Source organism: Eriocheir sinensis, chromosome 61, assembly GCF_024679095.1.
Source record: "Eriocheir sinensis breed Jianghai 21 chromosome 61, ASM2467909v1, whole genome shotgun sequence".
NCBI classification, from domain to species: Eukaryota; Metazoa; Arthropoda; class Malacostraca; order Decapoda; family Varunidae; genus Eriocheir; species Eriocheir sinensis.
Genome location: NC_066569.1, coordinates 7,956,246 through 7,983,933, shown reverse-complemented (window position 1 = coordinate 7,983,933; position 27,688 = coordinate 7,956,246). Strand labels below are relative to the sequence as shown.

The 27,688-nt window shown below is 43.4% G+C and overlaps 3 protein-coding genes and 1 long non-coding RNA gene across 8 annotated transcripts in view; 2 read left to right on the top strand and 2 right to left on the bottom strand.

Moving 5' to 3' along the window:
* Positions 1-17: 17 nt before the first annotated feature.
* Positions 18-5,628, bottom strand: LOC126986328 (protein CutA homolog). 5 transcript variants are annotated; one of them, XM_050842385.1, is made up of 7 exons: positions 5,610-5,628; positions 4,269-4,377; positions 3,835-3,992; positions 2,880-2,939; positions 1,901-1,946; positions 1,576-1,668; positions 18-663 (listed from the first exon to the last, which is right to left on the bottom strand). In XM_050842385.1, the coding sequence occupies exons 2-7, from the start codon at positions 4,296-4,298 to the stop codon at positions 604-606; spliced, it is 447 nt and encodes a 148-aa protein (XP_050698342.1). In that variant the 5' UTR covers positions 4,299-4,377; positions 5,610-5,628; the 3' UTR covers positions 18-603. The 5 variants fall into 5 exon arrangements, with proteins under 5 accessions (XP_050698342.1, XP_050698343.1, XP_050698341.1 ...); XM_050842386.1 differs by lacking the exon at positions 5,610-5,628 and adding an exon at positions 5,482-5,600; XM_050842384.1 differs by lacking the exon at positions 5,610-5,628 and adding an exon at positions 5,571-5,589.
* A 1,908-nt stretch (positions 5,629-7,536) lies between these two features.
* On the bottom strand, positions 7,537-12,946 carry LOC126986329 (uncharacterized). The gene is made up of 3 exons (XR_007739565.1): positions 12,699-12,946; positions 11,735-11,939; positions 7,537-11,010 (listed from the first exon to the last, which is right to left on the bottom strand). It is a non-coding gene; the product is annotated as an uncharacterized LOC126986329 (long non-coding RNA).
* Positions 12,947-13,593: 647 nt separating this feature from the next.
* Positions 13,594-16,777, top strand: LOC126986327 (peptidyl-prolyl cis-trans isomerase-like 1). Its single transcript, XM_050842382.1, has 4 exons — positions 13,594-14,083; positions 14,279-14,412; positions 14,981-15,178; positions 15,701-16,777. The coding sequence occupies exons 1-4, from the start codon at positions 14,031-14,033 to the stop codon at positions 15,814-15,816; spliced, it is 501 nt and encodes a 166-aa protein (XP_050698339.1). The 5' UTR covers positions 13,594-14,030; the 3' UTR covers positions 15,817-16,777.
* A 4,004-nt stretch (positions 16,778-20,781) lies between these two features.
* Positions 20,782-27,688, top strand: part of LOC126986021 (ATP-binding cassette sub-family C member 2-like) — a 33,731-nt gene continuing 26,824 nt past the window's right edge. Inside the window, exons 1-4 of the mRNA XM_050841708.1 lie at positions 20,782-20,909; positions 23,244-23,616; positions 25,174-25,419; positions 26,139-26,381. Of these exons, the coding sequence (XP_050697665.1) occupies positions 23,554-23,616; positions 25,174-25,419; positions 26,139-26,381 (552 nt within the window). The 5' untranslated portion in view covers positions 20,782-20,909; positions 23,244-23,553. The remainder of the gene's footprint in view (positions 20,910-23,243; positions 23,617-25,173; positions 25,420-26,138; positions 26,382-27,688) is intronic.

Below are 27,688 nucleotides of genomic sequence, written 5' to 3'. Positions count from 1 at the left end.
AATAAAAATTCAGTGGCTTTCCTCATATGGTACCTCAATTCATTTTTCACATGGTATTTACTAATGTTATCCTAATTGACTTCCAAACACTTGAGCATTACTCCCAACAACCTAGGGTAGCAGTAAACCCAACACAACCCCCTCCACTAAAATAAATGGAGGCAAGTTTTCAGAAAATCAAAAAACAAACTCATTTATGGATAACAAATATAAATTCATCACACTGTGTAGCAGAGGGGAAGTGATTAACCTATGAATTACAAAGATTTCCCTTATCCCCTATACCTCACTGCTATTGTTATTATCTTCTCCCATGATCACCTCCCTACTCTACTCCTCTTCCTCCCGTCCTAATGCTCACTTATCCCATTTCATCTCCCTAGTCCTCTTTACTCCTCCTAATGCCCCAATAATGACCTCCACTTCCCTCATTAATCATATTCTTAGTCCAAAATGCTGCTCCTCAACCAGCACACTGCACCCTCAACACATAACACACCAACCTCATCCCAACGCTCTCTGCCCTTGTCGGGGAGTGTGCGTGTGTCTGGTTGTGGTGTCCAGGGGCAAATGGAAGGGAGGCCAGGTGCTGCTCTCTGCCCCTCACTTCTCTGGGACAATTTGGCCTATCCAGTCCAGGTACGGAGGATTACCTTGGTCGATCTGAAGAAGGGAAAGTGTGTTAGACGGTAGAGTTTACACCCCATTCGTATATTAGCCATTTACACCTTATCCTTCACCCCACACGCATCTCTACCCTCACTTAACTCACTCGAATAGCAGCCCATTTTCACCTTATTCTTTCACCCCTTACCCATATATCCCATTCATATATTAACCCATTTCTATCTTATCCATTATCCTTCACCCTCACTTACCCCACTCATATTATCAGCCTATTCCCACCTCATCCTTCACTCCCTTATCACACATATCTCTACCCTCACTGACCCTTAACCCGGTAGCAGCGACGGGCCAAATTTTTGCCATGATATAAACCCCAAAAATAGATGATGCATAAACTGATCACAAATGCATTGATATATATTATGAAATGATTTGCGTGAGTGATGATTTTTTCTCATTTTTCTCGCTTAGAGGGGCCTTTAAGAAACATGATCCCCGCAGCTACCGGGTTAACATGCAGCCTCCTCACCCCTCTCTCTACTGTCACCCTAACCCCACACCCTCCCTCCTTATCCCAGCACATCACAACCTCTCATGTGCAACTCACCCCCTTAACACCCTCACCAACACCCCTTATCACCCTATGCCTCTCACCCCTGAATCTCCCTTATCTCACAACTTACTCCTGCACCCTTACCAGCACCCTGTCTCACCCTGGTTTAGCCTAATCCCAGCTCACCCTATCTCCCCCTGACCTTGCAAATCGCACCTCCTATCACCCTACACTTACACCCCATCTAACCTCACCCTAGAACCTTCCCTTTACCTTGCAACTTATCATCATCACAAGCACCTCTATCACCCTACACAATCACACCAGCTCACCAGTCACCCTCACCAGCACCTCCCTCCCCCGCCCCCCTTATCCACACCCTCATCATGGCTCACCTTGGAGGAAATCACTTCACATACGTCGTAAGGGTGGTTCTCGCGTACATACTTAGTCAGCTCCTCCAGGCGGGATGTGCGAGTCTTGATCATCTGTGTGTGGGTAAGAGGAGAGGTGTGAGGTTGGGTGGAAAGTGGGATATGTAGGTCGGGTGTGGGGTGGGGAAGGTATGCTATGGGGGAAGAAAGGGTTAACTATTGTTGTTGTATCAGAGTTTATAGATGATTACTGAGTTAGGAAGAAAGGGTAGTGGTTATTGTTGTTGTATTAGAGTTTATAGACAATTACGCTGAGTTATAACACAAAACAAGCCCACACACTTACCATGATCACCTCTGGGTCCTCGTTGATCTTCTCCTCCCACTCGTACCTGGGGAAAGACACGGTAATTAGTGCACCTGTAAGAGGAAGAATGCAGTGCCAGGCTCCCTAACTAATGCAAGGTTGGCCAGAAATAGTGCTTCTCGGGATTTTTTTTATTTCTTTTTCTTGGAACGGACTTGATGAGGAGACTGTGTGTGCAAAAACAATTCATGAATTTAAAGCCAAACTGGATAATAAGCGTTATGGAGATGGGACAGCACGAGCCTAGTACAGCTCTTTTCCTGTATTTAACAACTAGGTAAATACACACACACACACACACACACACACACACACACATACACACACATTCAGCATTTAATAATAGAGTGGGTTTTGAAGGCTTAGGAGGGATCAAGTCAATGGGGAGAGGAAAGTAAAGGAAGAGATGGGTTTTGGATGCCGAGGACCATTTTTTCAGACACTTTCAGCTCTCTCAACAAATACTAACAGACTACAAAGGAAGTTGGGTTCTCATGAGTGTTTTCTCACAAAAGGCTCATCAAACTATCACTAGGCTCATTGAACTAACCCTGGAAATACCCACAACCTCTACGACAGCCTTATCTATTACTTCCAAAGGCACAAAGGAAGTTCGTCGGTTCTCATGAGCACTTTTTCATGTTCATGGTACAGAAGCCTTGACGAACTATCACTAGGCTCATTAAACTACTCATGGAAATGTGAGGGGGGTATTAGGAAAGTTATGCACTACTGAAAAGGAAAGTGTGTGAATAAGAAGAGGAACGAGAGGAGGAGGAGGACCTAAGAAGCGATAGAAAGCGTTACAGGTCAAAAGAAGAAGCCTGGAAATGTTAGAGAATATGGGCCTGAGAACAGAAGCGATTCAAAGCGTTACAGGTCAAAAGAAGAAGAAGAAGAAGCCTGGAAATGTTAGAGAATGTGGGCCTGAGAAGAGAACGAGTTAACAGTTACTCACACGGACACCACGCCAGGGATGATGTTGACGCACGCTGCTAGTTTGTTCTTCACTAGGCCGCTGCAGGGAGAGAAAACACGAGGTAACGGGATAGGTTCAATCAAATGTACTCTACCCTCGCCTACCCCACTAGTATATCAGTCCATTCTCACCTCACCCTTCACCCCACACCCTTATTAAACGCATCTCCACCCTCACTGACCCTTACCTGCAGCCTCCTCACTAGTGTTGCCAGATTATCGTATCCGTCATTGTATTTACCGTTTTTAGACACAACTATAGCAAAAAGACACTAATAATTAATTCTTTCAACGGTAACTATAAATAAATGTAGTAAATGGTGGATTACTAAAACACATAATCATAACAGAAAGACAGACCAGTTAGCTGTGTACACCCTGTCAACCCCAGTGGCTATACAGTTAAAATAAAACAATACAGAATGAGCAAAAATATAATGACGGAGCAAATTAAAGACTAATAACTAACCTAATGAAATGAGAGAGAGAGGGAGAAATAGAATAATCTCCCCCTAACTATAAATGAAATTAAAAAATAAAATCTCCCTAATGAAAAACAAAAGCAAAATATAAAAAAATAAAAACAGAGACCAAAACACCATCACCACAACCACCACTACTTTTCTTTTGTCTTTCAAGGTTAATGTTTTTCGCATGTCCTCCTATTCTTCCTCCTCCTCCTCCTAGTCCCTTTTCTTTTCCTTTATCTTCTTGACCTTTTTTTCCTCCACCTCCTCATCCATTTTTTCCTCCTCCTCCTCTTCCTCTTCCTTCTTTTTCTCCTCCTCTTCCTTCTTTTTCTTCTTCTCCTCCTCCTTTTACTTTTTTTCCTCCTTCTCCTCTTCCTTCTTTTTATCCTCCTCCTCCTCTTCCTTCTTTTTCTTCTACTTCTCCAAATCCTTTTACTTTTTTCCCTCCTCCTCCTTGTCCCTTACCCCGCTATCTTCTTGGCCACCTCCTGCGACGGGGCGGTGACGAAGGCCATGGAGTGAGTGCCGGCAACGTAGGTGCTCGACGAGGCAGCCATGGTGACGATGCTCCTCCAGGCGGTCAGCAGCAGTGGCGGCATGCACACCCCGGCAAGACTCAGGACCTGCCAGAGGGGTGGACGGAGGAGGAGGAGGGTTGAGTGGTGCAAGGGAAGGGTTTTGTATACTAAGGGAAAAGTGGATGAAAGAGGGAAAATGGTAAAGGAGTGGACACTACATATTGGAAGAAGTTGTGGGTGCTGAAAACATTCACAGTTTTAAATAAAAATATGATAAGATAGTTTCAAGAGACAGGACACTTAAGAGCCCGACTCAATCCTGTCAAAACTCAATTATGTATAAACAATTTAATAGGAACAGGAGTGAGCCTCAGCGCATACCAGCACCACCTGCACAGTGGTTCTCAGCATCCCCTGGCAGGCCAGCAGCGGCACCTCCCCCCTTCAGCAAGCCAGGCAACAGAGTAAGTGTGTGAGTGTGTTCGCTTCTCTGTGGTGAGGGAAGGAATCGCTGATGCAAAAAAGACGCTAGGTAAATTCTAATGCCTTCAGTTTTGTTTTAAAAGAAAATGTAAATTGTGACTTGATGAAAGGGGCTTTGCCTCTATGGTGCCCCCTATCTTAATCTAACATCACTTAACTAACCTCCTGGCAGGGTGGATTTTGCCCCCCTCCACCATTTAGCTATTAAGTTATTGAGTAATGTGAGTCTTTCACCACTTCATGTAGATGGTCAATACTATTTTTTCTGAAAGATCTCAACACGTTTTTCAATATTTCTTAGTACCATTTATACTGTAAAGTACTTGTTCCTGTGATTATTTTCTTCACTAAGATGAAGGGGGTCAGTCAGGGCAAAGCCCTGTATGGCAGGTGGGGGGAATGAGTTGGGGCAAAGCCTTGTTAGGCACTGGTTTTAATTTAATTAGATTTGTTTAATTTTCATAACTGTAACCAGCATGTGGAGGCATGTCACATCAATGACTGACAAGAATTGGCAACTCAGAGTGAAGTTGGTGGAAATTTACCAAAAGATGAACAGAACAACAAGATTCCTAGAAAAGTGTCAAACTCTTCAGTGCGCTGCGTGTGATATAAAATTAATAGGTTACCTATTTGATTCAAAACCTAGTACAATAATTTCATTTCCACATGTACTTAAGCTAATGAAACCCTACCTTAACCTAATGGATAGCAACCAGTCCCTGCTAAAAGTAATTAAGTACCGTACGTAGTTGAAAATGATTCCTAAAGTAACAAAAGCCCACTATAATCTGGGTCAGGGTCAGTGGCCAGTCATGAAGGGCACATTCAAGCCGTCATGGGGGCGGCGCGGCGGGCGTCATCCTGTGCCAGCGCCGCGGCCTGGCCCTCACCGCCGCCCTGGGAGGAAGGCAAAAGAAGGCGCACGCTTTGAAAACAGACTGAAAACTCCCCGACGGGCTTTCCTGCGACTCCCGTCCAGTGCCAGCCCGCCCCTGCACGAGGCACTGAAGGGGCGGGGGCAGCCTGGCGGTGACGTGTGCCCGCCGCGCGTTGCCACGGCCGCTGCACGAGCACGGGAGGTCGGCTCACAACACAGCCTTACAATGACCTGCAGTGACCCCGTGGTGCCCTGAGCCTGCCGCGGGGCTAGGGTGGCGGCCCCGCACACTGTCACGCCCCAGCACACACGTGACACACCCGTAATACACAGGCGGGGCGGCGGGGACGTGTGCTCACCTGACACCTTGTTGCTGGGACGGCAGGTTCTGGTACCGGTGCCGGCGACAACGGTACCAGATTAACGGTACTGGTGCCGGTACCAACGTATCGGTACCGGTACTGAAGGGGGTACTGAGAGAAACTATAACCTGAAATCCTAGCTTACTTTACTTGTATTACCCGGGAAAAAAATATGGCACCACTATAAGGCAAGTCGGCAACCCAGACGCCAGACGTGCAGGGACAGGGCTGATATAGACTCCCACAAGCGTACATAGCTCATTTCCTTTACACCATGACTATAATTACTGAAAGGTGTACAATCAATGTCTGTTGCCAGTCTTTACAAACAGCTTAGAAACTTGGCACCTCTAAAAACACTAAGAGAAAGCTATGAAAGGCATAACAATGAAAGGAGAGAAAAAGCTGGATGTATCATGGAGAAACAGGAAGCAAGCATCAAGGACTAAAGAACAGACAAAGGTTGATGCTAATTTCATTGCTTCAGAGTAAGAAATGGACTTGACGACTATTCAGAATAAGAGATGGACTTGGGCACCGGGCAGGTCACTCATGCATAGAACTACGAGCAATACCCTCCTGCATACCCACCATCATCTCCCCTGGCAGCCCTGAACACCCCATCGCCAGCAGCAGGCAGCAACGGTCACCCCCATCACTCCTGCAGGGGGGGGAAGAGGTGATGGGCGCCAACCTGGGCAACGGCAAGGAGGCAGGAGCACTTTATAACAACACCAGCAAATTAAACTTCAAATAGAAAGACGAACAGCACAATGTATTCAGGCCAGTAGATGATACAAAGGCACATTCCAAGCCTCCTACTGGATTCCCCTTTCCACTTACTGTCCTCCTGGCTATACTTACACACACTTACATACAGATATGCGTGTGAGTGTAAGTTTACCCAAATCTAATAAAGCTGGAAGTAAAGTTTCAAGGCACAGTATCTCCTTGCACTATGTTGGATGAGGTACGTAAAGATTAGATGTCTGAGTTTGTCCAGCTAATCTCCCTGCCGCTCTCTTTCCCTTCAGTGCATGTTTGATTGATTTAACTCGTCCACTGCGACTGGCACGGATTTGGCCTTCACTGGTAGCCTGGTAAAATATACTCCCAGGTCTTTCTCTGCCTCTGTGGTGGATAGTGGAGTGTTTCCCATGTGGTATTGGTGTGCTGGATATCCCTTCACTGGTAGCCTGGTAACATACACTCTCAGGTTTTTCTCTGCCTCTGTGGTGGATAGTGGAGTGTTTCCCATGTGGTATTGGTGTGCTGGATATTCCTTCACTGGTAGCCTGGTAACATACACTCCCAGGTCTTTCTCTGCCTCTGTGGTGGATAGTGGAGTGTTTCCCATGTGGTATTGGTGTGCTGGATATCCCTTCACTGGTAGCCTGGTAACATACACTCCCAGGTCTTTCTCTGTCTCTGTGGTGGTTAGTGGAGTGTTTCCCATGTGGTATTGGTGTGCTGGATATCCCCTCCCAAGGTGTAGGACTTTACATTTTTCTTCATTGAATTGTAGCAGCCACTTTTTGTTCCATTCCTGTAGCTTGGTGATGTCTTCTTGTAGGAAATCAACATCCAAGGGGTTAAACAGCAAAGTTATATATGACAACTTAACGTAAATCAAGTTCTCATGGTAAAAATGCTATCGACTCACCATCAACTTCATGTATTCCTGTAGCTTGATGTCTTCTGGTAGGAAACCGCATCCAAGGGGTTAAGCAGCAAAGTTCTATGTGACAACTTAACGTAAATCAAGTTCTCATGGTAAAAATGCTACAGACTCACCATCAACTTCATGTATTCCTGTAGCTTGGTGATGTCTTCTTGTAGGAAACCACATCCAAGGGGTTAACCAGCAAAGTTCTATATGACAACTTAACGTAAATGAAGTTCTCATGGTAAAAATGCTACCAACTCATCATCAACTTCATGTATTTCCTCCAAACACTACAGTTTATGGCCAGCACATAGTTACTATAACATCACTTACAGACACAACAAAGATCTGCACGTTACAAAACCATTCCCATACATGTTTTGATAATCACTTTAAAATACACCTGTACAGTTAAACTTAAGTATCTTTGCATATCACCTTATCTTGCATTACACTTTAAACACTATCAGTATAAGCATAACTTGATATGGTATGAGGATTGTGGAACACCTGGGAAACTTCCTGAAAACATAGCGAAGGTGGAAACACAGAAAAATTAAGATCTTTTCCCTGGCGTTAAAAGCTCTGATAGATGTTTAATTAAAATCTAAGAAATCGTTATGGTATTCCACACCACCAAGATCAGCTGCTCCTGAGAATATCAATCAACACTTCACACACACACACACACACACACACACACACACACACACACAATATTTCCCTGTATTTGAATTAAAGATGCAAGCCTTATCTTCCTCTCCCGTCACTACCATTGACGCTACCTCGCTAACCCCCTCCTTACTGATACAAAAATAGACGCCACTCATCTCTATTCACTAGTTTTATCACAAGCCCTGCAAGACGACAGTGACTGGGCCTGAGCCGTAAGCTGCTGCCCCGCCCCCTTATGCCTGGACTCACTGGGGCCTCTGTCGGGGTGTGAGGTATGGGAGAAAAGACTAACATATACCAAGCTTGTCTTTGTGATCTAACCCAGAGTCACAAATAGGAGAGCTTGGACGAGTTATTCACAGGCACCATGTCGTTATCGAGAGACCTACGTGGAAGTCTGAATATTGTTGATCAGAGGAAGAGAGAGAGAGAGTGGAAGGGATGGAAGGAAGGAGAGAAATGGAAGGAGAGAGAGAGAGAGGAAGAGAAGGCAGGACAGAGTGAGAGATGGGAGACACTGGAGGGAAGGAAAGGAAGGAGAGAGGGAGAGGAAGAGAAGGAAGGACAGAGTGAGAGATGGGAGGCACTGGAGGGAAGGAAGGAAGAAAGGAGAGAAATGAAAGGAGAGAGAGGAAGAGAAGGAAGGACAAAAGGAAGGAAGGAGAGAGAGAGGAAGAGAAGGAAGCACAAAGTGAAAGGGATGGAAGGAAGAAGTAGATGGAGGGAGGGAGGTAATGGAAAGCACAGGAGGAAGGGAACAAAGGCAAGAGTTGAGGGAAGAAGTACCGTACCCAGCGCCCAAAACACACCAGCGCCAATATAAATTTCGTACAGCTCTCTTGGTAACAATGCAGCACCTGTGATGAAGCTGGCAACCCTCTCCTATGCTATGGCACTGATCCCACCAATAACACTGTGCTCTCAAGACTTGAAAAACAGCATACACACATACAAACACACACACACAGAAGACGACAAAGATGTTATACTCCATGCTCATATTTCTATCATGTTCCTAATACCTTTTCACGTTCCATTTTTGAGCCCCTATGTAAAGAAAATGGGTATTGAATGTTGGACTGTTATGCCCCGAGAGCTTATTTTTCTTTTCTATTTCCCAACACGACCTCTGCATGTATCGAAACAACACACAAGAAATTAATCAAGACCAGGAGAGGGTATTCGCCGGCTGACTGGGCTGGGATTGAACCTGCGACCAGCGTGACGAGAGAGCCATTCCCTACCGAGTCAGCCAAAGAGGTACTCCTCTCGCCAAGTGGGTTATGGGAGGCTCCCTTATCAGGCCTAGTCGCCGCACTACAGGATCTCACAAATTTCAACTCCAGCAGACTCAATTTGTCCCGGCGAAGGGGAGAATACGTGAGAGGAGAAGTCCCGCCCGCTACTCTCTCACCTGAAGTCAGATTTTGCCCAACTCCCATCGGATAAACTGTCCACCAGAGCACCAGAGCAGCCAAGGCCTTCCTCTGTTACCCATGACGAGGAACTACTTTCATGACGCATTCTCACCTTTGGCAGAATAGACCTTAAGCTCGTATTCTTAAACATTGCAGCGGCCTAGTACACACATTTGACAAGGCTTTCGTAGGAGTTTGGGGCGTTTCCAGGGGTAGTTTTGTGACCCTGGTGGTAGTTTGAGCCTTCTACTGTACCGTGAACCTAGAAAAAGCACACATGAGAACCCGATTGATCTCCTTTTTGCCCTTTGGAAGTAGTTGATGTGGGAGGCAGAAGTGTTTAAAAATACCAGCGTTAGTCCTCCTGGTATGCTTCAGAATGACAGGTGAATCATTTTGCGTGGATGCTGCACGTTTTAAGATGAATGGCGACGCGCAGCTATAGCATATGCCCCCAATAGTAAGTAGCAGGCTTTTTTTTGTTTTTCATTATTGTTTTCTTTCTTTTTACACCCTTGCACTGTCTCCTCTGCTGTAAAAAAAATAATAATAATAATAAAAAAAAATCACCTTTACCATATCAATGAAGAGCACGGTATTTTAAGACATATCCGACCTACACGCTTTGTTCAACCATCTCAGCGGAAGGGTTTGTGCGTGGGTTCTATCGTTTAAGGCCGTACAGGGAGGAGGTTCAGTTCTACCCTATACAGAGAGGCTGCTTGTAACCCTCTATAGCGCATCGACACTATTGTTTTAGGATCCAGGAAGGGAGGGTTACGGACAGACCTCCTTCTTGTGGGTGCCTCTACCAATTATATATTTTTTAAAAGTTACAATTAAGACCACTTTAAAATATTAGGAGAAAAATGAATCTATACTTACGAAAGCAGAAAAAAAATTAATTATTCAGTCCCATAAGATATGTCTGTTTTTCACTGGCATGTCTGACACACTAGGAAAGACACGACTTGTTAATCACCGGGACCAGAAGGGCCTGAGGGACGAGTCTCTCCCCCTCCTTAACCCGGTAGCTGCGGGGATCATGTTTCTTTAACGGCCCCTCGTAGCGAGAAAAATGAGAAAAAATCATCACTCACACAAACCATTTCATAATATATATCAATGTATTTGTGGTTAGTTTATGAATCATCTACTTTGGGGGGGTTATATCAGCACCACATGGGGGGGGGGGGGCATATCAAAGAGGGGGCGGGGCATATCGAAGAGGGGGCAGGGCATATTGAAGAGGGGGCGGGGCATATCGAAGAGGGGCGGGGCTGGTATACCAACTATGTGAACATCACCTACTTTACAGACAGACGCAGGTGGGAACTCACACGTCACACACACCACAGAAACGCAAACTTGCAGAACCAATCCCTTAAACCACGAGGAGAAACCATGTGGAGTCTTGAGAGCTGAAACGTACCACCCAATCTACATCTGACCTTGAACAGTGACCTCTTAACATGCTATGGAGAAGGTGAGGCTGCGGTGGGTGAACTCAGGTCTTCGTCGGAGGATATAGTGATTCACTGGAGTTTGGAGTCATGGTGGCGGAACTACTGTGGTCATGTGGTGCTGAGAGGAGAGGCTCGGACGCTTCCACTGCCGGGAGAATGACGTTCCTGCATCGCTGAGGAAACCGAGAAAGACAACTTGAGTGAGTGCTGCGGAGAAGTACGTAGGCAAATAATAATGGTCTCAGTAACTCCCCTGTAATATGCCATCAAGAGGAGCTATGCAAGGACATTGAAAGCCTATTACAGTACCACAACACACATTTATTATTCATTCATTCATTTTTTATTATTATTATTTTTTTCAATGGGACTTTACCAGCATGCAGGAAATAACACAGTAAGCACTAATACTTCGCAACTTAGCACTGTGAACATGATGGAGAGGTTGATGTTTTATGGAAAGGAAATGTGTTGCAGGGGTGTAATTTATAGGGAAGAGGAAGCGTGTTGGAGGGGCGTGATAGGGGAGAGCGAGTGTCGGAGGGGCGTGACAGGGGAGAGCGAGTGTGTCAGAGGGGCGTGACAGGGGAGAGGAAGAGTGTCGGAGGGGTGTGACAGGGGAGAGGAGGAGTGTCGGAGGGGTGTGACAGGGGAGAGGAAGAGTGTCGGAGGGGCATGACAGGGGAGAGGAAGTGTTGAAGGGGCGTGAGAGGGGAGAGGAAGTGTCGGAGGGGCGTGACAGGGGAGAGGAAGAGTGTCAGAGGGGCGTGACAGGGGAGAGGAAGTGTCGGAGGGGCGTGACAGGGGAGAGGAAGAGTGTCGGAGGGGCATGACAGGGGAGAGGAAGTGTTGAAGGGGCGTGAGAGGGGAGAGGGCATACTAGTTCTCTTCACCTACCTGACACAGACAAAGAAAGGTGCGAGACGGAGGGTGTCATGAGGTACCAGTCGCCATCAGTCTCGCCTAAGTTTGCGGCTGGGCCTTGAGCGTGCCGTGGGCCGCGCCGTGTCTTCACTGGACTGCCCGGCCTCCTGTTGATTCCCCAGCAGCTCCCGGATGAAGCCAAAGCGACAGAGGAACAGCCGCCACACTGCATACCAGCCTGGGGGGGGGGGGGGGGATGTCATGGCTGGATTTTTCTTTATCAGTTCATTACGACATTATAATTATTACTGTTATTTATTATTATTTATTATTATTATTATTATTATTATTATTATTATTATCACTACAAGGAAAGAGGGCAGGGAAGAGATATTAGTGAAAGAGTAAAGGGGAGAGAGAGAGAGAGAGAGAGAGAGAGAGAGAGAGAGAGAGAGAGAGAGAGAGAGAGAGAGAGAGAAGCAGGGAAAGAAAAGGAAAGAGGAGAAATTATAGTGAAGGAAAAAAAAAGGAGAGAAAGAAGAGTGGACAAGGAAGAGAAATTTTAAAGAGAAAGGGAAGGAAATGAGAGAGAGAGAGAGAGAGAGAGAGAGAGAGAGAGAGAGAGAGAGAGAGAGAGAGAGAAGAGGAAAGGAGAGAACAAAGAGAAGGGAAAGGAGGAAAAATGAGGGAGAAAGAAAGGAAATGAGAGAGAGAGAGAGAGAGAGAGAGAGAGAGAGAGAGAGAGAGAGAGAGAGAGAGAGAGAGAGAGAGAAGAGGAAAGGAGAAAACAAAGAGAAGGGAAAGGAGGAGAAAACAAAGAGAAGGGAAAGGAGGAGAAATGAGGAAGAAAGGATAGGAGGGGAAATGAGAGAGAGAGAGAGAGAGAGAGAGAGAGAGAAGGAGAACAAAGGAAAAGGAGGAAAAATGAGGGAGAAAGAAAGGAAATGAGAGAGAGAGAGAGAGAGAGAGAGAGAGAGAGAGAGAGAGAGAGACTCACCCAGGGCCACAAAGCCTACGAGAAAGATCACCGAGGCGACAACGGTGACCAACCCAATCACCACCTCTCGGCCGTCCATGGTGCTCCTCCTATGCTCCTCACGCCCTCCTCATGGCTCCTCAGGGTCACACGGGAGCTCTTGACCTTGTACGCCTCCTCCGTGACCCGCCAGCTGCAGGGGTCAGGTCAGGGGTCACTCCCGTCACCTCCGCGGCCCTTTGTTGTTGTGGTCGAGCAGCGTTGCCAATCACTAGCTGGAGTTTCCCGCGGACTTTCATTTTTTTTTTCTTTTTCTTCTTTTTTACAGCAGAGGAGGTAGTGCAAGGGAGTAAAAAAAAAAACAATAATTAAAAAGAAAAGCCCTCGCCAGCTACGTACTGCTCCTAAATAGAGTAGAGTCAAAAAATAGCCCAACGCGGAATTAACGTTTGACTTGAGTGTATGGCGTATTTTATGTGTTTAATTGAAGGAAAATGCGAGTAATCCTTTATTAGCATAAGGTCAGGGGCTACTCCCGTCACCTCCCTGGGCCCTTAGTTGTTGTGGTCGAGCAGCGATGCCAATCCCTAGCTGGAGTTTCCCGCGGACTTTCATGACGTCAAAAAATAGCCCAACGCGAAATTAACGTTTAATTAATTTGAGTGTATGGAGTATTTTATATGTTGAATTAAAGGAAAGTTCAACTAACTATTTAAAACAACTTAAAATGGTATTCTCTAAAAACATAACTTAAAATGGTGAGACTTTCATATATTTTGCGTGAAACGTGTTTAGACTATTACTCTTTTCTGTTCATTCCACTTTCACTGCTCAGCTCCTTTTTCCCCAACAATACACCAGGAAAATTTTTGTGTAAGGTATTAATTTCACATAAATAAATATACATAAAGCTATAGGCACGTCACCCCTGAACGCGGCATGTAAACAAACCGTGGTGAGCCTCCGTGGCCGCTGTAGCGTGTTGTAGCTAGGAAAGATATATAGTGTAACGCCATTGAAAAGACGAGTGCTTCAATAAGGAGAAAAGAGGATCAAGAGGAAGAGGACCTACGAAGCGGTACAGGTCAAAAGAAGAACACCTACATCATCACACGTCTTTGCACGTGACACATCCTCCTGAAGTACAGCTCCGAGCAAGCCGTGGTCCCATGGCCTAACCACCCCCTAAAACACTGAAGAAGAAGAAGCTCCGAGCAAGGGATCTACAAGGGCTCAGGGTGACACGGAGGCTCTGAACGAGGTCTAGGGTGAGAGGTGGCGAGGCGTGAGCAAGGCCAAAGCAAGAGTATCCCTGTCCTGTGCCCTTGCGTGTGAGGGGGAGGCACCCTCATCATGTCCATCCCCGACAAGTCTTGGCAGCCGCCCTGCGTGGTACTGGAGACCTCGTAAGTGATGCGGCCTTTGCATTATTTTAGTATTATTGTAGTAGATTGGGGACATTGGAGAAGTTATGTGGGGGAATACTCACATGTGTTAAAATCAAGAATATGAATTTTATATTTGTGTTCTGAAAAGTAAAAAAAAAAATACTTTGGCAGTTTATTTATAAAGGTGATTAAATGTCCATCATGTGCCTGCAGGATGGGTGACGTCACCCTGGAGCTGTACTGGAAACATGCCCCAAACACCTGCCGCAACTTTGCCGAACTCTCCCGCCGTGGCTACTACAATGGCTGCAAGTTCCACCGCATCATCCGGGACTTCATGATCCAAGGTACGGGGAGGTAGCATACGAAGACATAAACCTTTTCCACTTGTTATAGTATCCTAGGAAAAATAAGCCAATTTTTGACAATCCTTTTTTTTCCAGTCCTAACAAATTTGACAAAGGTATCCATTAGTTTAACCCGGTATCTGCAGGGATCATGTTTCTTAATGGTCCCTCCAAGCGAGAAAAATGAGAAAACTTACCCCTCACACAAACCATTTCATAATATATATCAAAGCATTTGTGATCAGATTATGTATCATCAATTTTTAGGGGTAAATATCATGGCGCAAATTTGGCCCATTGCTGCTACACGGTAAAGCCACAAATTTGGCCCGTCTCTGCTACTGGGTTAAGGAAGTATGTCTTAATGTATGAGAAAAAATAGTATGAAGATATGAATTCGCACATACACACACACACACACGAAAATAAACAGAGAATGAAAGAAAGAAAGAAAGACAGTGAGCAGGTCAGTAAGAGAGAGAAAGAATGAAAATAATAATAAAATACAATAGTAGAAGCAAACAAACAACATCAGACCATCACACACACCCTCGACACTTACCCCCAGGCGGAGACCCAACTGGAACAGGGCGGGGCGGGGCATCCATCTACGGCAAGCACTTCAACGATGAGATCCACGAGGAATTGAAGCACACTGGGGCGGGGCTTCTCTCCATGGCCAACGCCGGGCCCAACACCAATGGCTCACAGTTCTTCCTCACTCTGGCACCGACGCAGTGGCTGGACGGCAAGCACACGATATTCGGTGAGGCTTGGGTTGCGGTGTGGGGTGTAGTGTACTCCTATTGTGTGTTTGTTATTGTTTTCTGGTTGTTATTCTATTTCTCTATCTCTATTTAACTATGTATGTATCTGTTTATGTGTTTCTGTGTCCGTTATTTTTTTTCTCTCTCTCTCTCTCTCTCTCTCTCTCTCTCTCTCTCTCTCTCTCTCTCTCTCTCTCTCTCTCTCTCTCTCTCTCTTCATTCTTTTTCTGCTCTCTTCTCCTGTTAATTTTCTTCCCATTTTTTCTCAATTTCCACCTCGCCTTTACTATCCATCATTCTCCATCCATCTATCTATCTTTCTATCTATCTGCCAAGTGTAGTGTAGTTTGTTATTGTTTTTTTGTTGTTTCTCTTTATCTATTTAATTTTGTATATATCTGTCCATTGTTTTTCTCTTTTTTTACTTTCTTCTCCATTTCTCATTTTTTTTTATTTGTTTTACTTATCCCCATACCTATACTTTATGATTCACCTATCTATCCATCTATCTGCCCCCCTAGGCCGAGTGTCAGCGGGCATGCAGGTGGTGAAGCGGATGGGCCTGGTGGAGACCGACAATGGCGACCGACCCGTGGATCCAGTCAAAGTCAAGAGGGCTTACGTCAAGATGCACTGACCTGGTTCTTGGGCTGACTGACTGCTTGGCCTTTGTGACGGGGAATGGGGTAGGGGGCATGGAGGAGTTGGCTGGGGGATGGGGTAGGGGGCATGGAGGAGTTGGTGGGGGAATGGGGTAGGGAGGAGTTTGGAGACCTGTGTAAGCCTTATTTAAGAAGCAGCTGGTTGTATAAGTATTGCAGAGGCAGTTAGTTATGTCTCCTAATATTGAAGAATCGGCTATTATATCTCTTAATATTGGTGAATCAGCTGATTATGTCTCATGCCAGAATGGCTGCGGGTTGCTCGCTGGGCTGTATGGTGTAAAGGGGAGTGAAGAGTGTTAAGGGGGTATTACACTGGGCAAATTTTCCGTGGACCTTCAGTCAAACCACGATTTCCGCTGGCGTGGTTCTCATTTGTTTCTTGTTACTGCTGCTGATGATGATGGTGAGTAATACCGTCGTCCTTCAGTGAAATCTACCGTAGCTTTGGAAGATCGTGGACACGTCAGAAAACCACGGAAATATGAGAACCACGCCAGCGGAAATCGTGGTTTGACTGAAGATCCATTTGCCCAGTGTAACAGCCCCTTAAGATCAGTGTGTGTTGAGGAAAGGACAGGCAGTGTGTATGAATGGTAGTGTGACCAGTACTTGAAGACATAGCCAGCAGTCTCTCCAATACTTAGACATAACCATCTTACCCTTCAATATTAAGACAACCAGCTGTCTCTCATACTAAGATAATAACCACCTGTCTCCCATACTAAAAGGCGCAACCAGCTACCTCTCCAATACTTAGACATAACCATCTGATTCTCCAGTATTAAAAGACATAGCCAGCTGTCTATCCAGTACTTAAAGACTGAACCAGCTGGCTTTTAAGTGTGTGTTCTGGGTTGTGGGGAATTTTTACTTCTTTGAAATTAAACACCAACCTCCATTTTTTATATAAATGACTTTAAAATGGAAAATGGATTCTTTGTTTTATTTGATTTCCACCCCTTGCAAACCTCCGTGGTCTTGTGGTTTGCATGCCTAGTTTATTCCTCCTTCTCGGGCTGCGTATAAATGCCCCGAACTTTACTAACCTCCAAAACTTTATACTTTACGCATTTTTAAACCCATCAGTAAGTTCTGGGTATTCATCACAATGTCGGAAAATTTAATCATACGTGAATGTTTTCCTGGATTCCTCGGGCTGCGTATAAATGCCCCAAACTTTACTTTATTAACCTCCAAAACTCTATACGCATTTTTTAAACCCATCAGTAAGTTCTGGGTATTCATCACAATGTCGGAAAATTTAATCATACGTGAATGTTTTCCTGGATTCCTCGTGCTGCGTATAAATGCCTCGAACATTACTTTATTAACCTCCAAAACTCTATACGCATTTTTTAAACCCATCAGTAAGTTCTGGGTATTCATCACAATGTCGGAAAATTTAATCATACGTGAATGTTTTCCAGGAGTTCAGAACGTGCAGTGTGACATACATATTCGTTATAACTTGTAAACAAAAAAAATTCCGGTATTTTTTGTTTTGTATATGAAGAAAGAATTTGACTGTTTACGCCGGATGTCCTTCGTTTTATCAATATATATCTGCCTCCCTGGGTATAAGTAGGCTATACGTGGATGTAGGCCTATAGTCTCTTCTTTTCCTTTTCTTTTAACTAATAATAAAAAAGTGCCACAAGCGCAGTTGGTACAGTGTGCCCATGGTAGATATAAGAGGTAGATTATACATTTCCCCTTCTTAATTTCCGCGTATTTTTGTTCTCCTTGCTCCTTAAATTCGTCCTCCCTGCTCCTTCTCTTTTTTTTTCACCAATAATGAAAAATACCACAGGCACAGTTGGTAGGTATATATATTAATTATGGTACGTGACGAAGGAAGACAGGTATACTTATTAATTGCTCCATTCTTTCGTGTATCTTGTTCTCCTTCCTCCTTAAATTCGTCCTCCCTGCTCCTTCTCTTTTTTTTTTCACCAATAAGGAAAAATACTACAGGCACAGTTGGTAGGTATATATATTAGTTATGGTACGTGACGAAGGAAGACAGGTATACTTATTAATTGCTCCATTCTTTCGTGTATCTTGTTCTCTTTCCTCCTTAAATTCGTCCTCCCTGCTCCTTCTCTTTCTTTTCACCAATAAGGAAAAATACTACAGGCACAGTTGGTAGGTATATATATTAATTATGGTACGTGACGAAGGAAGACAGGTATACTTATTAATTGCTCCATTCTTTCGTGTATCTTGTTCTCCTTCCTCCTTAAATTCGTCCTCCCTGCTCCTTCTCTTTTTTTTTCACCAATAAGGAAAAATACTACAGGCACAGTTGGTAGGTATATATATTAATTACGGTACGTGACGAAGGAAAACAGGTATACTTATTAATTGCTCCATTCTTTCATGTATCTTGTTCTCCTTTCTCCTTAAATTCGTCCTCCCTGCTCCTTCTCTTTCTTTTCACCAACAAGGAAAAATACTACAGGCACAGTTGGTAGGTATATATATTAATTATGGTACGTGACGAAGGAAGACAGGTATACTTATTAATTGCTCCATTCTTTCATGTATCTTGTTCTCTTTCCTCCTTAAATTCGTCCTCCCTGCTCCTTCTCTATTCTTTTCACCAATAAGGAAAAATACCACAGGCGCAGTCGGTAAGTATATATGGTAGGCTACTGTGAAGAAGAAGGAAGACTAGAGGTATACTTTCTCCATTCATCCGTGTATCTTGTTCTCCTTCCTCCTTAAATTCGTCCTCCCTGCTCCTTCTCTTCCTTTTCACCAATAAGGAAATATACCACGGACGCATTCGGTATAGTAATTGGGGAAAAAAAACATTCATGACAACCCGGCGGATGTGTCTTATCCGTGGCCCTGAAAAACGTTCGTAACAAGACAGGAAGTATATACCCAGGGAGGGGAGTGGAGGGGTTGGACGAGCCCCCCCCCCCCGTACCCCACCTCCATTTGCTAAAAGGTCCACTTAATTGAGACAAAACAATAATCATAGTCGGAAAGTGCCGGTTTTTCGTTTTGACAGCGGGAAAATGCACCCAGAAATGTCATTCTTTTAAAACCCCGGACCCTCCATATGCTGGCTATACAAAGGTTCAATATTTATAGTGGAAAAGACCCCCCGCTCTTTATATATGGTCCTACAAGAGCCACAAACGTTTGATAATATACGAGTCACCATGAGGGAGCTGGGATACAGTATAGGAAAATTACCCAAGGACATATTGATCTATTTAATTCTTCCCTGTACGTGGCCTTGGGAAAAAATCGTAATGGAAGTCCGGCATGTTTAAAAGAAGACAAGATACAAAGAGAGATACAGTATTGCTGGTGATATGGTTTTACACGACTTAATCACTTATTGCCCGGAGTCATAATAAATGGGGTGGGGGGTGATTGGTGAGGGGTGAGGGGAGGGTCATTGAACTTGAAATCTGTCGCAATCCGAGCCACATACCAAATAACGAAGGAAATTGACCCCGAAAACGTTTCCTCTGAATTTCCAAACATCACATACCGTGGAAACGTTTTTATATCTTTTTATACCTCTCAATATCTTCTCTTCCCTTCTTCTTCTCTTATCTTTCCCTTCTCTTCTTTTTCTTCCTCTTTCCTCCCCTTTCACTCCCTTCCTTTCCCCTTCTTTCCCCTCCCCTTCCCTTTTCTCTCCTTTCTAAATTCGTCTCTCCGTCGCATATCTCCTTTTTTCTTCCCTTCTTCTCTTATATCTTTTCTTTCTCTTCTTTTCTTCTTCTTTCACTCCCTTCCTTTCCCCTTCTTTCCCCTCCGTCGCATCTTCTTTTTCCTCCTCTTCCCTCCTTTCCATTCCATTCTCTCCCCTTTCCTCCCTCTCAATCGCTCCCCAATTCCCTTCCTCTCCTCTTATATCTTTCCTTTTCTCTTCTTTTTCTTCCTCTTTCTTCCCCTTTCACTCCCTTCCTTTCCCCTTCTTTCCCCTCCTCTTCCCTCCTTTCCATTCCATTCTCTCCCCTTTCCTCCCTCTCAATCGCTCCCCAATTCCCTTCCTCCCCTCTTATATCTTTCCTTTTCTCTTCTTTTTCCTCCTCTTCCTTTCCCCTTCTTTCCCCTCCCCTTCCCTTTCCTCTCTTTCCTTCGTCTCATATATATATCATTTTCCCTCCCTTCCCTCCCTTTCCCTTCCATTCCTCCTCATTTCCTTCTACTTCCCCTTTTTATCTCCCTTTCTGTACCTTCATTTATCCATTTTATCTCCATTCTTTCCTTTCTCCTCTTCTTATTAGCATCATTAATTAACTTTAAATATCTTTCCTCCTCGCCATAGGAATTAACAACCGATAGCATGGTGAAATAGCCCTTCCTCTATAATATACGTATCAGAAACTATATCATTACAAAAGCATCAAGGCCACAGAAAATATCGCATTGTACAACTATTTATTCCTCCCTTCATCTCGCGACGCGCCGAGAAATAAATTAGCGCTGAAATACATACATAGGGGACTACTTGACGTCACACCGGTGCTTAATACGATAATCTCATCTCCCATAGAAACGCCACTTCATCCTTTTCAGCTCGTTAACACAACATCAAAAATCAAGAACTTCAACGATGAGTAATTTTGGTGTGATTACGATAGCTTTTACTCAGCAAATGGTGAATATATTGTGCTGAGTGTATGCTGAGTACGACAATCTGGATGTGATGCTTGATTAGTGTTGCCAAATCGTTCTATTCAGCCTCATTTTTGCCGATTTCCGACACAAAAACTTTCTCCTAAGCTCCAATAACTAGATGTATTTATAATCATCGTCGAATTGGTTAAATATTAATGTCTTCTTGCGATAGCTGTGTCAAAAAACAGTAAATGTAATATGGTGAATACGGTAATCTGGCAACGCTGGGCGGGACTTGCAACATTACATCATGGAGACATTACGGTCTGCTCTCAGTCACCCTCTAAAAATGGTGGGGTATGGACGTCGTTTTCTCTAGTCCGTTGAAGTGAGTGTTTTGTGTGAATGACTAATTAAGATCGTATTTCCTGTGTGATAATTTTTCTCCTCTCAACAAGGGAAGCTTTTGATCTCGGTAAGAACTATTGCTAAGAAGTTATTCGATCCTTATACTTACTTTGTGTTTGCTTAAGAATTTGTATTATCGTTATTATTATTACTATTATTATTATTATTATTATTATTATTATTATTATTATTATTATTATTATTATCTGTATTGAATTAACTGGCCATGTTGAAACTTTACTTACTTGCTTATTTGTTTCTTTATTATTTTATTATCTTTTTTTCGTTTATGTGTGAAGTTTAAATCTCTCTCTCTCTCTCTCTCTCTCTCTCTCTCTCTCTCTCTCTCTCTCTCTCTCTCTCTCTCTCTCTCTCAAATATTTTCCTTGATTTCCTCCTCCTCCTCCTCCTCCTCCTCCTCTGCATCCTCCTCCTCATAATCCTGTCAACGATGAAGAGAGAGAGAGAGAGAGAGAGAGAGAGAGAGAGAGAGAGAGAGAGAGATTACTGAAAACATGTAATTTTTAAGCACGTGTGTGTGTGTGCGTGTGTGTGTGTGTGTGTGTGTGTGTGAAGAGGAAAAAGAAGGGAATTACGGACGAATGAACAATACACAAGAAAGGAGAAAGAGGAGGAGGAGGAGGAGGAGGAGAGAAAAAATGAGGATGTTAATTTGGAGAGAAAGAAGGAAAGGATGGAGAGAAAAGAGAAAAAAATAATTAAGGTACAGAAAGGGAGATAAAAAGGGAGGTAGAAAGGAATGAGAAGAAAGGGAAGGGGAAGGGAAAAGAAGAGAGGAAAGGGAAGGGAAAAGAAGAGAGGAAATGAAGATCGAGAAAGAAGATGGAAGGGAAGAAAGTAAAGAAGGGAAAGGAAGGGATAAGAAAGAGAGGGAAGGGAAAGGGGAAGAAAAAGAGGGGAAAGAAGGGGAGACAACAGGAGGAGAGAAAAGGAAGGGAAGATAAAGAGAGGGAAAGGAAGAGGAAGAAAAAGAAGGGAAGAGAAAGACATAAGGAGAGAAAGTGAAAGGAAGAGAAAGAGAGAGAGAGAGAGGAAGGGGAAGAGAAAGACAAAAGGAGAGGAAGGGAAGGGAAGGGAAGGGAAATGGGGGAAGATAAGGGAAGGGGGAGAGAAAGTAGGGAGACAAATTAATGGTAAAATAAAAGGGAGGAAGAGAGAAGAAGGGAAGAGAGAGAAAAAGGATAAATAGAGATAGGGGAAACAAAGAAAGAAGGAAGAAGATAAAGGAGAGAAATTGAAGATAAGATAAAGGGGAGGAATAGAAGAAGGAAAGAAGAAGGGAAGAAAGGAAGGGAGAGAACGTGAGGAGACTAATAAGAGGTAAGAGAAGAAGGGAAAGGTAAATAAAGGGGGGAAGAAAGGAGGGAATAAGGGAGAAGAAGAGAGAAGGAGGGAAGGGAAGAGAAAAAGGTAAATAAAGGGAGGGATAGGAGAGAAAAAGGGAGAGGAAGATTAGATAAAGGGGAGGAAGAGAAAGGAAGGTAAGTAAAGGGAGGGAAAGGAGAGGAGAAGGGAGAGGGGAGGAAGAGAATGGAAGGGAAGAGAAAAAGGTAAATAAAGGGAGGGATAGGAGAGAAAAAGAGAGAGGAAGGTAAGATAAAGGGGAAGAAGAGAGAAGGAGGAAAGGGAAGAGAAAACGTAAATAAAGGGAGGAAAAGGAGAGGAGAAGGGGAGGAAGAGAATGGAAGGGAAGAGAAAAGGTAAATTAAGGGAGGGAAAGGAGAGAAGAAGGGAGAGGAAGGTAAGATAAAGAGGAGACAGAGAAAGGAAGGGAAGAGAAAAAGGTCAATAAAGGGAGGGAAAGGAGAGAAGAAGGGAGAGGATGAAAAGACAAAGAGGAGATAGAGAAAGGAAGGGAAGAGAAAAAGTAAATAAGGGAGAGAAAGGGAGAGAAAGTGGGGAGACAAAATAGGGGTTAGAGAAGAATGAGAGGAAAGAGAAAATGTAAATAAAGAAAGGTGAGGAAAGAGATTAAGAAAGATAAGGGAGAGAAAGGTTAGATAAGGGGGAAGAAGAAGGGAAGAGAAAAGGTAGATGAAGGGAGGAAACAAGAAGGGAAGGGTAAGGCAAATAAAGGGAGGGACAGGTAAGGGAGAGGAAGGTGTTATGTCATCAACAGGTGGTATTAATTGTCAGGTAAGTACTACGTAATTAACAGGTGTGAAATCTAATTAACATTGATTTCATTTACCTGTGATTCATGCCCTTGTGATCTGGCTGGCTGTATGTGTGTATGTATGTCTCTCTCTCTCTCTCTCTCTCTCCTTCTTCTTCTTCTTCTTCTTCTTCTTCTTCTAATAATAATAATAATAATAATAATAATAATAATAAAAGTCATATACTTTTTTAGCATTATTTTTTTATTATTTTATTTTTTCAGGGTTGTGCATCGACGTTGGCAACAAAAATAAAACAGAAGAGAAGGAAAAAAAGAAAAATAAGAAGATAAAAAAGAAGAAGAAGAAAAGAAGAAGAATTATAACCGAACCAATAATCAAAATAACTAAAGAAATAAGGAAGTGAAGAATTAAGTGAAGTTACAATAGACAGACAGACAGACAGACAGACAGAAGACAATTAAGATACAGAAAAAGGAAAACAAAGACACAGACACAAAGAGAAGCGACACACACACACACACACACACGTACACACACACACACACACACACACACACACACACACACACGATGGAGTTACGAAACGACACCAATGACGATCTTTTTACCTTCCTCTGTGGTGAGCCTCTTATGGTGAGTACTACTACTACTACTACTACTACTACTACTACTACTACTATTAGATTTAAATGGCCGTATTTTCTTCCTTTCTTTCTTTCGTTTTTCTTTCCTTATTTTTTTCTTCCTCTTCCTCTCATTCCTCCTCTTAATTCTTCTCTCTCTCTCTCTCTCTCTCTCTCTCTCTCTCTCTCTCTCATCCTCCTTCTCTAATTATTTGCCTTTCTCTTTCTCTTCTTCCTTCTTTGTTTTTTTCTTTCTTTCTCTCATTCTTTCCTTTAATATTTTTTTCTGTCCTTTCTCTTCTTTATACTCGTTTTCTACTCCCCTTCCTTTCTCTTCTTCTCTTTCTCTCACTCTTTCTCTTATTCCTCTTTCTGTCTTCCCCATTCATACTGTTTTTTTTTACCTTTTCTTCTTCGTTTCCTTATCATCCTCTCTTCTCCTTTTCTTCCTCCTTCTGTAATCCTCTTCCTTTCCCTTCTTCTCTTTCCTTAATCACTTTTTCTTTCTCCTCTTCACTATCCTTTCTCAATCCCTTCCCTTTCTCTTCCTTTTCTTCCTTTCCTTCTTCTCCCTTCTCTCTTTCTTCCTCCTTCTGTAATCCTCTTCCTTTCCCTTCTTCTCTTTCCTTAATCACTTTTCTTTCTCCTCTTCACAAACCTTCCCTATTCACTTCCCTTTTTCTTCCTCTTCTTCCTTTCCTTCTTCTCCCTTCTCTCTTTCTTTCTCCTTCCGTAATCCGCTTCCTTTCCCTTCTTCTAGTCCTTAATCACTTTTTCTTTCTCCTCTTCACAATCCTTCCCTATTCCCTTCCCTTTTTCTTCCTTTTCTTCCTCTTTCTTCCTCCTTCCGTATTCTTTCTCTTCTTCTCTTTCCCGAATCACTTTTTCTTTCTCTCCCTCCTCAATCCCTCCCCTTTCTCTTCCTTTCATTCCCTCCCTTAACCCTTTCCCTTCTCTTCAATAAACTTACCCTAACAATTTTCCTTTCTCCTCCCCATTCTGTTCTATTTTATGTATTCTGTTGTATGTATATTACCGTACTTAAAATCCCATTGCTGCTTATAATATGTTGCTGTATACATGTTAGAAAGAGTTTGTTTATGGGTGTCTATCTTAAACAATGACTCGTTGATCGTGACAGCAATAGTTTTAAAGCCCACGTTTTTTATGGGTGACTATCTTAAACGCGGTTACCTTACTCTCATAACTGTTGTCTCGTTCCTGTGACTTGTTGATCGTGACAGCAATAGTTTTAAGGCCCACGTTTTCACACAATTCGTGGGTCATGTCAGTATTATTTTTAAACGTTTTAACACCTCAGTTCTTCTGTTTGAAAAGCCTCTATTAGAAGTTATTGGGCTTTTCATGGTCTGTTTTGTGATCCTAGTGATAGCCTTATAACTTAACCCTTCCCTTCTCCCTTATACTTTCCTTACTTAACCCTCCCTTTCCTCCCTTCTTACGCCCTTTCCTTCTCCCTTACTGACCTTACTTATCTTACTTACCCTTTCCTTCTCCCTTACTGACCTTACTTACCTTACTTACCCTTACCTTTCCTCCCCTCCAGAATGCCAGCGAGATATGGGATGCTGATGTTCCTTACCTGGGCAGGTGTGTGGAGAGGACCATTCTCGCCTGGATCCCGTGTCTCTACATCTGTCTCTCCGCTCCTCTGTCCCTTCTCTCTCTCCATCGTTCCTCCTCCTCCTCCTCTTCTTCCACCCTCTCCTCCTCCTCCTCTTCCTCCTCCCTCTCTTCCTTACGTTCCCGTCAAGCGCCCTTGCCGTGGTCGCCTCTACTGCTCTCGAAAATGGTGAGTTTATGTTGATTTTCTTTTGTTTATTAATTTATTGTTAGTGTGTGTGTGTGTGTGTGTGTGTGTGTGTGAGAGAGAGAGAGAGAGAGAGAGAGAGAGAGAGAGAGAGAGAGAGAGAGAGAGAGAGATGATTGATTGATAGTTTATTGTTGCAGGTAAAAACAAGGAGAAAGAGATGAAAAAAAAAAAAGGAATAGAAGAGATTAGACCGTGGACGCAGACAACACTGACAAAACGTAGCATTTCCGGCGGACACGATGAAACTCTTGACACAGAATAATACCGGAAAATTTTGTCTACGCGTGTAACGAATACTTATATTAACGTCTAACTCCGCACGTTTTGTAGCGCATTATAATTGAGTCAGGAAAATTAATGCAACAGGTGGATGCAGGTGAAATAACTTTTGCAACCTATAAGTAACATTCTTGTATTATATAGTATTACATTTCGGCGCCAAAGTTCACATAATTGACAAGGCTATTTGCTATTCTCTCTCTCTCTCTCTCTCTCTCTCTCTCTCTCTCTCTCTCTCTCTCTCTCTCTCTCTGTTGCTATTTATCTTCCTTTTATTATTTTCTTTATTTTTCTCTTTTTTTCTTTACTCTATCCATCTATCCATCTCTTATTCTATCTATCTATATGTCTATCTATCTACCTGTCTACCTATCTATCTATCTGTCTATCTATCTAACTATTTATCTATCTATCCACAGGTCATATCCGTGGTGGTGATGTGTGCAGCGGTGGTGGAGATGGCGGTGGTGGTGGTGATGGCGTTGGTGGTTGCTAGTGGTGGTGATGATGGTGGTGGTGGTGATGATGGTGGTGGTGATGGCCTGTCATTCCTCCACACCCCCTCCCCCGCCACCCACTCCACGCCTCCACCTCCTCCTCCAATCCCCTCTCCACTCTTTCTAATGGACTTGGTGGCGCCCTCAGTCCTCGTGGTGGCTTATGTGAGTAACCGAAATTCTTTACTGTGAATATTTTTCTATCTATCTATATCTTTCTATTTATTTGTTTGTCACTGTGCGTCTATGATCAACCCAACCCCCAGGCAGTATAGTGTGATTGTACAATTACTGTTATATATGAAGGTAGCACCATATCTAGGGGCAAATACAGGATACTTACACAGCTATTGGCATATATGTAGGTAGCACCATATCTAGGGGCAAATACAGGATACTTACACAGCTATTGGCATATATGTAGGTGGCACCATATCTAGGGGCAAATACAGGATACTTACACAGCTATTGGCATATATGTAGGTGGCACCATATCTAGGGGCAAATACAGGATACTTACACAACTATTGACGTACATGAAGGTAGTACCATATCTAGGGGCAAATACAGGATACTTACACATCTATATATTGACGTTTATGTAGGTAGCACATATATCTAGGGGCAAATATAGGATACTTACACAGCTATTGGCATATGGGTACTAGGTAGCACCATATCTAGGGGCAAATACAGGATACTTACACAACTATTGACGTATATGTAGGTGGCACCATATCTAGGGGCAAATACAGGATACTTACACAGCTATTGGCATATGGGTACTAGGTAGTACCATATCTAGGGGCAAATACAGGATACTTACACATCTATATATTGACGTTTATGTAGGTAGCACATATATCTAGGGGCAAATATAGGATAGGCTATACTTACACAACTCTTGACACATATGTAGATAGAGAGAGAGAATCAAAAATAATGTAAAATGAGAGAAAGGAAGAATATCAAAAAGAAAGTAAAATGAAAGCGATTCGAAAAGAAAGGAAAATGAGATATACTAGATAGATAGGAGATATAATGGTAGGGGTATAATGGTAGGGGCAAGCACAATTATATTTTAGGGGACTGCAATCTTGGGACAAATACAGAATAGGTTAATTTAATTCTCTCCCACCATGCGTAAGGGACCTAAGTTATACCATGTTGATCTAGCAAGGGGCAGTGTGACGAAGATGAGCACTGAGGCCACGCGCAGCTATGACGTATGCATGTCCCAACTTCACCTTATCTCTTATATTCGTCCCCCCCTTCTCCCATATCACCCCCACACAATAATACTAACACGCTCTTATCTTGACAAGTTTCCCCTGAATTTCTCTCTTTATCTCCGTTTTTTTTAATTAGTTTGTGAAAAATGTTTTAAGTCCTCCCCCAAACGATTACAGTATTTTCCTATCATGAGAAATATATCTACCCTGACTTTTTTTTTTTCATTCTTCTCTCTCTCT

What these genes read in the sequence shown, in the direction of transcription:
- LOC126986328 (XM_050842385.1), bottom strand. Translation starts at nt 4,298, where the DNA reads ATGCTGAGAACCACTGTGCAGGTGGTGCTG. An exon ending in GTGGCCAAGAAGATAGCGGG is followed by an intron (nt 2,940 to 3,834) that starts GTAAGGGACAAG and finishes CTCTCCCTGCAG; the next exon opens with CGGCCTAGTGAAGAACAAAC. An exon ending in GTGAAGTGATTTCCTCCAAG is followed by an intron (nt 664 to 1,575) that starts GTGAGCCATGAT and finishes TCCCTTCTTCAG; the next exon opens with ATCGACCAAGGTAATCCTCC.
- LOC126986327 (XM_050842382.1), top strand. Translation starts at nt 14,031, where the DNA reads ATGTCCATCCCCGACAAGTCTTGGCAGCCGCCCTGCGTGGTACTGGAG. An exon ending in CCGGGACTTCATGATCCAAG is followed by an intron (nt 14,413 to 14,980) that starts GTACGGGGAGGT and finishes ACTTACCCCCAG; the next exon opens with GCGGAGACCCAACTGGAACA. An exon ending in CGGCAAGCACACGATATTCG is followed by an intron (nt 15,179 to 15,700) that starts GTGAGGCTTGGG and finishes CTGCCCCCCTAG; the next exon opens with GCCGAGTGTCAGCGGGCATG.